This window comes from Schistocerca piceifrons, chromosome 8 (assembly GCF_021461385.2).
Source record: "Schistocerca piceifrons isolate TAMUIC-IGC-003096 chromosome 8, iqSchPice1.1, whole genome shotgun sequence".
Classification (NCBI taxonomy): Eukaryota; Metazoa; Arthropoda; class Insecta; order Orthoptera; family Acrididae; genus Schistocerca; species Schistocerca piceifrons.
The window spans coordinates 371981284-371996141 of NC_060145.1; the positions used below are offsets into that span (position 1 = coordinate 371981284).

Here is a 14858-nt window from a genome sequence, read left to right on the forward strand (position 1 = left end):
ATAATTTTGAATGCTTTCATTCATGTTGAAAATACTTAATTCTATTCTCCCCCTCCCCCCCCCCCCCCCTGAACCATGGACCTTGCCGTTGCTGGGGAGGCTTGCGTGCCTCAGCGATACAGATAGCCGTACCGTAGGTACAACCACAACGAAGGGGTATCTGTTGAGAGGCCAGACAAACGTGTGGTTCCTGAAGAGGGGCAGCAGCCTTTTCAGTAGTTGCAAGGGCAACAGTCTGGATGATTGACTGATCTGGCCTTGTAACAATAACCAAAACGGCCTTGCTGTGCTGGTACTGCGAACGGCTGAAAGCAAGGGGAAACTACGGCCGTAATTTTTCCCGAGGGCATGCAGCTTTACTGTATGATTAAATGATGATGACGTCCTCTTGGGTAAAATATTCCGGAGGTAAAATAGTCCCCCATTCGGATCTCCGGGCGGATACTACTCAAGAGGATGTCGTTATCAGGAGAAAGAAAACTGGCGTTCTACGGATCGGAGCGTGGAATGTCAGGTCCCTTAATCGGGCAGGTAGGTTAGAAAATTTGAAAAGGGAAATGGATAGGTTAAAGTTAGATATAGTGGGAATTAGTGAAGTTCAGTGGCAGGAGGAACAAGACTTCTCGTCAGGTGACTACAGGGTTATAAACACAAAGCCAAATAGGGGTAATGCAGGAGTAGGTTTAATAATGAATAGGAAAATAGGAACGCGGGTAAGCTACTACAAACAGCTTAGTGAACGCATTATTGTGGCCAAGATAGATACGAAGCCCACACCTACTACAGTAGTACAAGTTTATATGCCAACTAGCTCTGCAGATGACGAAGAAATTGAAGAAATGTATGATGAAATAAAAGAAATTATTCAGATAGTGAAGGGAGACGAAAATTTAATAGTCATGGGTGACTGGAATTCGAGTGTAGGAAAAGGGAGAGAAGGAAACGTAGTAGGTGAATATGGATTGGGGCTAAGAAATGAAAGAGGAAGCCGCCTGGTAGAATTTTGCACAGAGCATAACTTAATCATAACTAACACTTGGTTTAAGAATCATGAAAGAAGGTTGTATACATGGAAGAACCCTGGAGATACTAAAAGGTATCAGATAGATTATATAATGGTAAGACAGAGATTTAGGAACCAGGTTTTAAATTGTAAGACATTTCCAGGGGCAGATGCGGACTCTGACCGCAATCTATTGGTTATGACCTGTAGATTAAAACTGAAGAAACTGCAAAAAGGTGGGAATTTAAGGAGATGGGACCTGGATAAACTGAAAGAACCAGAGGTTGTACAGAGTTTCAGGGAGAGCATAAGGGAACAAATGACAGGAATGGGGGAAAGAAATACAGTAGAAGAAGAATGGATAGCTTTGAGGGATGAAGTAGTGAAGGCAGCAGAGGATCAAGTAGGTAAAAAGACGAGGGCTAGTAGAAATCCTTGGGTAACAGAAGAAATATTGAATTTAATTGATGAAAGGACAAAATATAAAATGCAGTAAATGAAGCAAGCAAAAAGGAATACAAACGTCTCAAAAATGAGATCGACAGGAAGTGCAAAATGGCTAAGCAGAGATGGCTAGAGGACAAATGTAAGGATGTAGAGGCTTATCTCACTAGGGGTAAGATAGATACTGCCTACAGGAAAATTAGAGACCTTTGGAGATAAGAGAACCACTTGTATGAACATCAAGAGCTCAGATGGAAGCCCAGTTCTAAGCAAAGAAGGAAAAGCAGAAAGGTGGAAGGAGTATATAGAGGGTCTATACAAGGGCGATGTACTTGAGGACAATATTATAGAAATGGAAGAGGATGTAGATGAAGATGAAATGGGAGATACGATACTGCGTGAAGAGTTTGACAGATCACTGAAAGACTTGAGTCGAAACAAGGCCCCAGGAGTAGACAACATTCCATTGGAACTACTGACGGCCTTGGGAGAGCCAGTCCTGACAAAACTCTACCATCTGGTGAGCAAGATGTATGAAACAGGCGAAAAACCCTCAGACTTCAAGAAGAATATAATAATTCCAATCCCAAAGAAAGCAGGTGTTGACAGATGTGAGAATTACCGAACAATCAGTTTAATAAGCCACAGCTGCAAAATACTTACACGAATTCTTTACAGACGAATGGAAAAACTAGTAGAAGCCGACCTCGGGGAAGATCAGTTTGGATTCCGTAGAAATACTGGAACACGTGAGGCAATACTGACCTTACGACTTATCTTAGAAGAAAGATTAAGGAAAGGCAAACCTACGTTTCTAGCATTTGTAGACTTAGAGAAAGCTTTTGACAATGTTGACTGGAATACTCTGTTTCAAATTCTAAAGGTGGCAGGGGTAAAATACAGGGAGCGAAAGGCTATTTCCAATTTGTACAGAAACTAGATGGCAGTTATAAGACTCAAGGGGTATGAAAGGGAAGCAGTGGTTGGGAAGGGAGTAAGACAGGGTTGTAGCCTCTCCCCGATGTTATTCAATCTGTATATTGAGCGAGCAGTAAAGGAAACAAAAGAAAAATTCGGAGTTGGTATTAAAATCCATGGAGAAGAAATAAAAACTTTGAGGTTCGCCGATGACATTGTAATTCTGTCAGAGACAGCAAAGGACTTGGAAGAGCAGTTGAACGGAATGGATGGTGTCTTGAAGGGAGGATATAAGATGAACATCAACAAAAGCAAAACGAGGATAATGGAATGTAGTCGAATTAAGTCGGGTGATGCTGAGGGTATTAGATTAGGAAATGAGACACTTAAAGTACTAAAGGAGTTTTGCTATTTGGGGAGCAAAATAACTGATGATGGTCGAAGTAGAGAGGATATAAAATGTAGACTGGCAATGGCAAGGAAAGCGTTTCTGAAGAAGAGAAATTTGTTAACATCGAGTATAGATTTAAGTGTGAGGAAGTCATTTCTGAAAGTATTTGTATGGAGTGTAGCCATGTATGGAAGCGAAACATGGACGGTAAATAGTTTGGACAAGAAGAGAATAGAAGCTTTCGAAATGTGGTGCTACAGAAGAATGCTGAAGATTAGATGGGTAGATCACATAACTAATGAGGAGGTACTGAATAGGATTGGGGAGAAGAGGAGTTTGTGGCACAACTTGACCAGAAGAAGGGATCGGTTGGTAGGACATGTTCTGAGGCATCAAGGGATCACCAATTTAGTATTGGAGGGCAGCGTGGAGGGTAAAAATCGTAGGGGGAGGCCAAGAGATGAATACACTAAGCAGATTCAGATGGATGTAGGTTGCAGTAGGTTCTGGGAGATGAAGAAGCTTGCACAGGATAGAGTAGCATGGAGAGCTGCATCAAACCAGTCTCAGGACTGAAGACCACAACAACAACAACAATTCTATTCTAATATCTTCATTTCTAACCATGTCTCTTCTTGTGCAGCCCATTGTCTTCCTGCTGTTTGATTTTTTTTTTTTTTAGCCACCTTTCGCTTCCACAGGATTACACAGGAATCACCACCACTTTATAAAATTTCATGAATGTCTCTTTTTGCACTTTGTGGCCCAATGATCTGCTGGTGGTACCACAGCCAGATTGGGATTTGTGTATTTTATTTTCGATATCATAGTCCAAACCAAAACTTATATCACAGGCTAAATAAGAGATTTGAGAGACTTATTCCTGGATATTTTCCTCAGAATACTATTATTTTCTTCTTATTACTAGAAGTTTTAAAGTTTACTTCTTCCACATTTTTAATGTAAACATTCTTTCTCAATGAGGGCAAAGTGAATCGGAACAAAACTAGACAACCCAATAACTAGACAGACAAATCACAGCCAGGCATCCATACTGATACACGTCGCAAGCTATTCATCAGACCGCATAAGGATTCGTAGCAATGCGTGACTGACTGGTGTGATCTGTGATTTTCCCACACATGTGCGATCTGCAGACAGATCGCACAACCTTGTAACAGATTCCTGCAATCCATCGCTTGTCTCTGGGGCACTTCTATAGTGGTGTGCACATAAGACGGCTGGCACTGGGATCAGCAAAAGGGGCGGTGCACCACGTGACACACCAGCAACGTTCTGCCTGTGGTGTGCACTTTGGAGTATGTGTAGAAGTTTTAGTTCAGATGGAAATGCCGTGTGGTTAGAGCCTCCCGGCGGGTAGACCGTTCGCCTGGTGCAGGTCTTTTGAGTTGACGCCATTACGGCGACTTGCGTGTCGACGGGGATGAAATGAAGGACAACACCCAGTCCCTGAGCGGAGAAAATCTCCGACCCAGCCGGGCATCGAACCCGGGGTAGTTCAGATATAGCAAGGGTACTTAGCCACAGCAGTGTTCACTATATGTTCCATAATGAAAATAAGACAAGTATTACGTTAAGAAGCGACAGAGAATATGTATATTTGTAGGAAGAGTCAAAAGTAGAAACAGCAGCCCACTGTGTCATTTATCCCAGCGTTGCCAGATTAGGAAACTACCGGAAAGTGTGGCGCGGTACACAGACTGAGAGCACACTGACGACGTTGCAAAGTATTCTCCCGTCTCTCTCTCTGCACAGAACATCTCGTGCAGCCGCCTCTTTAGTTGCGCACTGCCGTAGGAGGCGGTCTGGGTCTGGGGAAATGAGTGAGCGAGAGTTAGCTTTGCAGACGGACTTTATTGAGCCTGAGACCGGCGTGTGGCGGCTACTCGAGCTTGCTGAGGAAGGGCGCAATGGAGGCGGCGTCCTCGCAGTCGGGCACCATCTTGCCCTTGAACTTGAGGCACGCGTCGCCGCACAGTTGGCCCTCGAAGTAGGGCCCGAACATCTTCTTACACTGCGCGCAGTTGCGGATGCAGACGCCGACAGCGCTGGCCGCCGCACTCGGCGGCATGCAGACTGCTGCCACCAGCACCAACAGCGCCACCAGAGCCAGCGTCAGCAGCGGGGGACGGCAGAGAGCCATGCCTGCAACAGCAACGCTCTGTACCAGACCTGCGCTCTGCGCACAGAAATGTATCTGCTGGCAAATCAAATTAAATCCTTGTATTTGTCTGAAGACGACATTGCTGTTGCAAGATGCATCATCTGGTGTAAGTTACACTACTGGCCATTAAAATTGCTACACCACGAAGATGACGTGCTACAGACGCGGAACTTAACCGACAGGAAGAAGATGCTGTGATATGCAAATGATTAGCTTTTCACACCGTTCACACAAGGTTGGCGCCGGTGGCGACACCTACAACGTGCTGACATGAAGAAAGTTTCCAACCAATTTCTCATACACAAACAGCAGTTGACCGGCGTTGTCTGGTGAAACGTTGTTGTGTTGCCTCGTACCATCACGTTTCCGACTTTGATACAGGTCGGATTGTAGCCTATCGCGATTGCGGTTTATCGTATCGCGACATTGCTGCTCGCGTTGGTCGAGATCCAATGACTGTTATCAGAATATGGAATCGGTGGGTTCAGGAGGGTAATACGGAACGCCGTGCTGGATCCCAACGGCCTCGCATCACTAGCAGTCGAGATGACAGGCATCTCATCCGTATAGCTGTAACGGATTGTGCAGCCACGTCTCGATCCCTGAGTCAACAAATGGGGACGTTTGCAAGACAACAACCCTCTGCACGAACGGTTCGACGACGTTTGCAGCAGCATGGACTATCAGCTCGTTGACCACGGCTGCGGTTAGTCTTGATGCTGCATCACAGACAGGAGCGCCTGCAATGGTGTACTCAACGACGAAACTGGGTGCACGAATGGCAAAACGTCATTTTGTCGGATGAATCCAATGAATCCAGGTTCTGTTTACAGCATCATGATTGTCGCATCCGTGTTTGGCGACATCGCGGTGAACGCACGTTGGAAGCGTGTATTCGTTATCGCCATACTGGCGTATCACCCGGCGTGATGGGTGCCAATGGTTACACGTCTCGGTCACCTCTTGTTCACATTGACGGCACCTAGAACAGTGGACGTTACATTTCAGATGTGTTACGACCCGTGGCTCTACCCTTAATTCGATCCCTGCGAAACCCTACATTTCAGCAGGATAACGCACGACCGCATGTTGCAGATCCTCTACGGGCTTTTTTGGATACAGAAAATGTTCAACTGCTGCCGTGGCCAGCATATTCTCCAGAAATCTCACCAATTGGAAACGTCTGGTCAATGGTGGCCGAGCAACTGGCTCGTCACAATATGCCAGTCATTACTCTTGATGAACTGTGGTATCCTGTTGAAGCTGCATGGGCAGCTGTATTTGGTTACTCAATGCCTAGGCGTACAGGCGTATCAAGGCCGTTATTACGGCCAGAGGTGGTTGTTCTGGGTACTGATTTCTCAGGATCTATGCACCCAAATAGCGTGAAAATGTAATCACATGTCAGGTCTAGTATAATATATTTGTCCAATGAATACCCATTTATCATCTGCATTTCTTCTTGGTGTAGCAGTTTTAATGGCCAGTAGTGTATGTCCAATGTTACTTTGGAATATATTCTTACAAATTTAATTTACACAAATCTCAATCTATACTTGTATATTACACAGCTTATATTGTACAGCATTTAGTTGACACTATAATTAAATTATTAACTCGTTTACACTATTAGACTTGCATTCCTTATCATTATAGTTGGCGATTCTTTTTAGCCATGATTACACCACCATTTTAAATTCATTGTGTGGCAGTTTCTTAACACTTTGATATACTGTTGAGAAACACCATGCCAATGTATGAACAATGATTTTTAGACTTGGGTAGTCTAGTGCAGGGGCCATTTATCAGATAACTGTGTGCACGCCACGCGTTTATCCCATTTATTATTTGTCATATTCTATTACGGTACTGCCGCCTCGTTTTCTTATTCCATTTACTGGCGTTACTAACTTCCTGCCTTACTTGCCCGTGAGCGGCAGCAGCAGCAGGTATTGATAAATGCACTGTCGTACCATCTCTGGAGCGACCGATAGTATTTCCGGGTCGTCGTGTGTCTGCGACTCAGCTGGAGACGGACCAGCAGTGCAGTCGGGACGCAGCAGCAGTGAAGTCGGGGACGGAGCACCGGTGAGGCGCCGACAGCTAGTGCTCGCCGACCGCTGGTGACACACATGAACTGTCCGATGGAGGGAGATTGGAGCGGGACGACCGTTGGTTGGTCGTTCGGTTGGTCGTCTCATCGGCCGACGTATATTTGGTCCTTTCACCGTTTCCGGGCCTGGGCAGTTGGTCGGTTGGCGTGGAGCAGCGAGGAAGTCTCCGTGGCGCGTGTCTGGCCGGCGCCGCTGTCGGGGTCCACTCGCAGTCGGAATGTGAGGGGCTGTTCCCATTGCTACGAGGAGCGTGGCTCACCGATCCCGGACACGAAAATTAAGTCTTTACTTTATCTACCAGCCAGCCCCAATTGTTCACATTGTGTCGTTTGAATTTCGTAGTGGGTTGTTGGGACATCCTGTGGCTTGGTCCGACGACTGTCTGTCGGTTGGGTTCTCGTCGTATCGTGAATGGTTGCCCCGACTGCTTGTCTCACCTATGCGAGCGTTAGTGTTTGAATTCCAGGCCGACCCTCGAACATCTGAGCGCCCTTGGGTGTACTGCCCTTTTTTTTATTTGTTCTTTTTGTTTGTACTTGTATGGCTTCTAGCCGATTTTTTTAAATAATTAAGGTTGTTTTGCCATTAAGACGTAAAAGTATTTAGGCCTTCAGCCTAAATTAAAAAACTGTTTCACGTAAGGCCTTTGGTATTTAGGAAAAATTAATGTTATGGAGTTTTAAGTGTTAGACCTTCAGCTGATTTTAACTTGTTTGTTCTTGAAGTGTCTGGTTCCTTGGGCCTTTAGCCTAAATAAGGAACTGTTTTAAGATAAGGTTTTGCCTTTTAAATTTCTGATTATGTTTGCGTTTTAAGTTATTGGCCTTCAGCCGTTTTTAAAATTAAAGTGGCTTTCAGCAGGTAATTAAGTCCCAAAGATTAAAGCTGTGTGTTAAAAATTTTTTTTGGGCTCTTGTGATGTTTGATCAAATAATAAAGTTGTATATTCGAGTGTAACTGACAGCCCCTTATTTTGGTCGCTTTCCACAATTTAAGCTACCTGTCCTGTCCTGCGGGTTTAGCAGGACGTATCAAACTGTTCGTAGTTTCATCAGTGTGGACGTTAGCCCTAGTTTTACAATTCTCTTTGCTACAGACAGGAGCTTGAAGTATGTACAAGCTGGAAACAGAAAGTATTTTGTTTTGCAAGAAGTTGTGTTTTGTAGACCAAAATGCATCTTATTACTTTCTTCTGCCAGAGGAAGACAATGTTAGCTCCGACAGAGTTTCCCCACAGCCCATAGTTCAACTATGTACGGAAAAATGCATAATAGGCCTTCACAAGGAGGTCTTGATTGACACAGCTTTTTAATTTTCTTGTCGGGGCCAAGACTCTAGATGATTTATTGTAAACCTTTTCTGTTTGGGTATTTCAATACAAACTTATTGTCTCTAGATGGATGCCTAAAAATTTCAGTCACACATGTGTCAATGGTTTACACGCCAAAAGACAGACTGGGAAAGTCGTTAACATATACTAGTATAACGAACAGGAGATTTTACATTCAGAAAATAAGTTTTTTTTTCTTGAATTTATGATTTTTATATTTTTGGTTATCCGAGTGATTCTATTTACTGCCAGGCACTTGAATGTGAATTGCAGAGTAGTCATGTAGATGTAGATGTCCTAATCACCAATGTGGGCATATATATATGATACATCTTGACAGTGGTAGTTCATGGGAAAGGAATAGATATTACTAAGTAGTAGTACTAGCATTAGAAGTTTATCGGCGATAATTCAGATACTATAGAAATCAGGTCAGGAATCAGACAAGGAAAGGGACTCTCATCTCTAACTTTCAATTGTGACTTGGGAAAGTGATACACGATTGGCGAAAAGGAATGAGGGCCAAAGGTGTTGCAAATGGAGTCAGGTTTGGTTATAGAAACATGAATTTGACAGTTGACTTCCTAGCCTTTGCAGATGATCTAGGATTTTTTCTGATTCGCTAGACACAGCTGCAGAACATATCAGTGAATTGGAGACACAAGCAGCAAAGATGATACTCAAGGTCTCCTTCCAGGAAACTCAATTACTTACAAATATCAAGTCACCGCCCAGATTACTAGAGAGTGTTACTATTTGGTGTGGTTCAATGGCCATGAGCAAGCCTTTCAATTGGATGCCATTGCAGCAGGTTGCGTGTCCCTAATCTACTCTAGTTATCCAACAGCGGAAAGGGGTCCTACACTCTAACGTGGAATTCAAATCATACATCGTTGAAATGTGAAGGCTAGAATAAAGACAAACTGAGAAATTTCCTAAGTCTGAGCGGAATTCTATTCTGCAACCTCTCGGTTTCCAGATACGCGCTTTACCATTAGACCATCAATCCCGACAGTACTAGAGGGAGACGAAGGAAGAATCAAACGGGCAGAGAAACTTAAATATCTAGGAGAATGAATACAACCCGAAAAAGAAGCCTTTGCATGAGGGATCAGAAAAATCGAAACAGCAAGCCTACTAGCCAAAAGAGTCTATAAAATAAATCAGTATCAGATGATGACGAGATGCGACGTCAATGCACAGTAATAAGATCGGAGGTCCTTTATGTCGCAGAATGACTTGCTATGGATAGAAACGGTGTGATGAGAAATTTAAAATATGAGTCAGATCTTGAGGAACATCTCAGGTACAGCCAAAGAAAATGATAAATGCAAGGGGCCCTGAACTCTGCGGACATGCAGCTAAGATCATAGACACAAGTAGGAAGAAGATTTTCTTTTGTGGGCACATGCCATTATGAGTTCTTCAAGGTTGAGCAATCGGATCTTCCGTTACTTTCTAAAGAAGAAAACCAAGGATGGTTGGTTCGCAAAGACGTGCAAGAAGTGGGGATAACGCTGGAGGATATCCATTAACCCATTCAGCTCAACAATAAGCTGTAAAAGCGCCTCGGTTTCCAAGAAAAGCCAAAGTAAAAAAATAGGAAAACCATAGGCTGAAGCGAAGAAGGAAAGTACAGGAAACGAACATGGAAATACTGGGCCCAGACATTAGGAAAAGGAAAAGTGCAGTCGAACTAACACAGTCCGGTGAAGTCAATATGAAAAGAACTACAAGCAGAGTATTAGTAGTTTTACTGATCCGTGTTTCTTTACAGCGATTTTGTTAAAACTTTCAATACAAATATGGTGTTTATATTTGCACGTATTACGAGAGAGTGCAGGGAAGTAATGTCTCCGACGTTTTCAAGTGAGAACTTCTTAACCTTTTTAAACAAAACAAACATTGATAACATTCTACATCTTTATTCTTCACGTCTACATATTTGTAGCCCTCTGCCGGTAGAGAGCTCCGAATTGCATAATATGACAGTATGTAACGTGACTATGCCGGTACGTGCGAAATAGCATGCTGTAATCAAGTTCGAATTCGAAGAGTTCGTCCGCACATAGAACACCCTCTTCTTCAGTGTGACAATGCCAGACGACACGCGAGCGCTGCTAGGTCTGCGACAATTCGACGCCTTGAGTTCACTGTCATCGATAGTCCTCATAAAGTCCCGACTTGGTCTCAGCAGATTTTCATCTATTTCCAAAACTTGAAGAACACCTACGAAGCTGTGCAATTAGAGGTTGACCTTGGGATGTGGTAGGTTCGAATCGATCTTTTAAGATCAAAGATCTTTGCTTAGGACCTGATGCGCCGTTCCTCGCTCACTGTATGAAGACAGTAATGCGGTCGGGAGAAAGTAAAGCGCCTGCCACAACTGCTCAAGAGAGAGTATACAACCCTCCAGCATTGCTCTCTGACAGACAGGACACGAGCGGGTCGACGTGGGAACACATGGATGTCCAATGATCACTTAGCATGGGCCAGAACTTTGGCTATTTAGTTCTGGAAAGGAAATTTTCTGCTGAAGACGTCGCTGAGGGTCTTGGAGTCCATCCTTTGGCTCGTGTAAGGACGCTGTCAGACGAGACGCTTGGAATAGCACCGTTGGAACCGCACCATGGCCATTGCTTCTGGTGAGGGTTTCTGTTCAAAGCTCATGATGGTGTAGGTCGGTGATTCCTACTTAACTCCTGGTCGTGCTCGCATTACCGTGACGTAACTACTGGTATTAGCGTTTGCTGATCTGCTCCGTGTGTCTGTGACTCGTCCTGATTAGCGGTTAATATATATATATATATATATATATATATATATATATATAATTTCATCCGGGAGTGACAGAGTTGTGCTTCATTGTGCTTACTGCTTCTCAAGGTCCTGGTTAAAGTATTGTTGGGAGTTATTTCATTATATCCAGTCGCTGTGTTACAGAGACCTATTCGCTGTGTGTGTGTAATTGGAGTTTTGGTGTGTTATTGTACCAAGAGCCGTTCACGTAATTGTTTATCACTGTCAAGCTTCTGTTTCCATTAAGTGAGACACAACCATTGATGTACCGTCGACAAGCATCTTGTATTCTGTTCTGTAGAGGCTGATTCTGCCTTCAATTATTTGTTTCTCTTTTAAAAGTTATTAAATAACGGAATTTTGGTGTAGCAAAACATTTATATGACCTTGTCAGATTTTAAGTCATTAGAGATTAAATTCGTTCCTTTTTTTATATTGATTGAATTTAACGTAGAGATTAAGATTTGTTTTGAAATTTTATCTTATGAGCGCTGTTTTTCTAAACTTGGTACTTCAGAGTTGCTGTAACAACATTTCACGTAAAATTAAATTCTCACATTGCGTTAGATCATCCACGACATTAAATTCAGTGCATGTACATTCGAGTCAGTTAAAGTCTAAGATAAATAGTACGGATTCGATCCATGATATCTCTTTAAAAGTTATTTCACTTTCATGTGTTGCAGTTGCATTAGTGTTAAAGTGCCAAATTTCCTTGTAATACGTATCTGGCTAAAAATAAATGTTTTGTATATATTAAAGATTTTGTTCTGGGTAACCAGGCCTTACCACTCCCAAGTAACCGCTGCTTTTGCTTTTTGTCTAAATGATCAATTAAAACGGCTCACCTGTGTTACTTAATTTTCTAGTTGCACTGCACCTGAATGTTTTGTGTACGTCTTGTAACATCCAGAACAATACCTATGCACTGTTTGCGCCTTTACTCCCTTTGTTTCCATCTGGTGTTTGCTTCTTCTCGTATCCACACTGACTGGAATTCCTTCACGTGAATGCCGTGAGATATCATCTAACATCTCTTTCCGAAATATTGTGATTGACATTTTTCGTTCGGTCTCATCTAGGAACACTTACAACGCATTCACAACAACACTGTTGAAAAAAACATCGAGTGCCAGCTTCCGAAACCATTTAACGGTGTTTTGCTATGGACTGCTATACCCTCATCTGATAAGAAAGGGCAATAACATTTTTTCCCTTCTTACATTCAGTAACAATTTTTTGTTTCCATAGACCCGCCTTTTGGCTGTCACGTTTTCCAATTCATTCGAATGTTTGGTGTGAAAAAACGAAATTATCTCTTTTGTCTTTTCATTTCAAGACGGTAACTAACTATTCTCCTTTGCAGTCCCTTCCCAGCGTTTGAATCTGGTCGTTACAAATTCTCTGCGAATTATTTTGCGATTTAATCGAAGATTTCCATTTTTTATTACGAGTTTGCTTGCCAAATCTACACTGGTATACCTATTTTCGGTAGATAATGTACAGCTTTTACTGAATACGTCTTTACACAAATGTATTACAACTTTTGTTACTGTGGTGTTTCTCCGGTGAAAATACCAAAACTGTAGCAGCACCATTATCGCAGCATAGTTTAAACGTTTCAATATCATACTAGTATCTCTTTTGTTTAAAATACTGCCAGAATATATTTCTTCCTCTGAATAGTATTAGAGACTCGTCGATACAGTATTTCGGCAGGATCATAACACTTTTTTTTTTTTTTTTTTGTTCAGTTTGTCGATGGTGAATTGAATTTCTTAGAGACGATGTAAGGCCTCAACTTTTGTATTGTCTGTGAAATAAAGCTTTCACTACAAAATTTCGAAACAATTTCTACTCGTTAGCTTTCGTGGGAATATTTAAATAAACAGTGTATCCTGGGACCAATATAAATGTGTGGATCGAGATTTCTTCGCCTTTCTCACCCATTTGCACATTTTTATCAATCGCTTTGGTACCGGTACCATGTGCACTCGTAAAATGTGCAGCGTTCTGCTGGTTGTCTAGAGGATAAAACCACGAACTTTGATCACTTATTCAACCATCACATGAATTCTCGTTTCGGATTATTACGCATTATTCGACGACGTTTACGTGATGTAAGTGACGCACTTGCTGAATCACTGTCTCCTCCTCGCGACATTTTTGCTGCTACGAGCAACAAAGCTTTCTGACAATAATCGTTTTAAAAGTAGTCCTTTCCAACATAATTGTGGCTTTATGTAACTGGTCGTTCCTCGGAGGTTCTCTTCTTACAACACCACGTCTGTTTATAATCCGACTCAAAACGGTCAAGCAGTGTACTTCATTTTGTTTACTTAACCAGCTCGGTGATAGTTGCAGAGCGAATATTATTTTCCACGGTAACTCCTGTGCACTAGGCTGGAACCATTGTGTGGCCGTCGGGCGTGTTGCCAGCCCGCAGGCGCACCGTTACGCATCCGTTTATACGCGTAACACACGCACAAGTGGTCGCCGGCATGAGGAACTGCATCGGTGGAACGGACAGTAAGATCGGCTCCGCTCTAACGTGTTAAAAATAAATACGAGGGGCGTTTGAAAAGTCGTGCAAAATTAAATACTACCAACGTGTTTGGGATGAACCTTTTTTATTTTTCGGCATAGTCTCCTTTTAGACTTATACACTTCGTCCAACGCTCTAATTTGTTGACCCCTTCCGAATAATAGATATTGCCCAAATCTGCAAAATAGCTATTAGTTGCTGCAATCACCTCATCGTTTGAATAAAATCTTTGTCCTGCCAGCCATTTCTTCAAATTGGGGAACAAATAGTAGTATGAGGGAGCCAATAGGGGGGATGTGAAACGAGTTAGGATCTTATTTCCATTAATTTTGTGACCACAACTGCTCAGGTGTGTGCTGGTGCATTGTCGTAATGGAAAAGGACATTTTTGCGGTCCAATCGCTGGCGTTTTTCTTGCAGGTTGGTTTTCAAATCGTCCAATAACGATGAGTAATATTCACCTGTAACAGTTTTACCCTCGTCCAGATAGTCGATGAGGATTATCCCATGCGAATCCCAAAAGACAGTCGCCATAACATTTCCGGCCGAAGGACTGGTTTTCGCCTTTTTTGTGCAAATTCTCCCTTGGTAATCCATTGTTTAGATTGTTGTTTGGTCTCAGGAGTATAGTAATGTATCCACGTTTCATTCATAGTGACGAAACGACACTTAAAGTCCTGCGGATTCTTCCTGAACAGCTGCAAACGATCCTTGCAACACTTCACACGATTCCGCTTTTGGTCAAGCGTGAGCAGTCGCGGAGCCCATCTTCCGGATAACTTTCTCATGTCCAAATGTTTATGCAAAATATTATGTACCCGCTCATTCGAGATGCCCATAGCACTAGCAATCTCACGCACCTTAACTCTTCTGTCATCCATCACCACATCATGGATTTTATCAATGATTTCTGGAGTCGTAACCTGCACAGGGCGTCCAGAACGTTCAGCATCACTTGTGCCCATATGGCCACTCCAAAAATTTTTAAACCACTTATAAACTGTTCTAATTGCAGGTACAGAGTCACCGTAATGTTTATCAAGCTTCTCTTTAGTCTCCTGAGGCGTTTTGCCTTTCATAAAATAATGTTTAATCAGCAGGTGAAATTATTTTTCGTCCATTTTTTGAC

At 42.7% G+C, this 14858-nt stretch overlaps 1 protein-coding gene across 1 annotated transcript in view; it reads right to left on the reverse strand.

Annotated features, from left to right (window-relative positions):
* Positions 1 to 4611: 4611 nt before the first annotated feature.
* LOC124712529 (eclosion hormone-like) overlaps positions 4612 to 14858 on the reverse strand; it is a 44030-nt gene continuing 33783 nt past the window's right edge. The window contains exon 2 of the mRNA XM_047242842.1: positions 4612 to 4922. Coding sequence (XP_047098798.1) covers positions 4660 to 4920 — 261 coding nt within the window. The 5' untranslated portion in view covers positions 4921 to 4922 and the 3' untranslated portion in view covers positions 4612 to 4659. The remainder of the gene's footprint in view (positions 4923 to 14858) is intronic.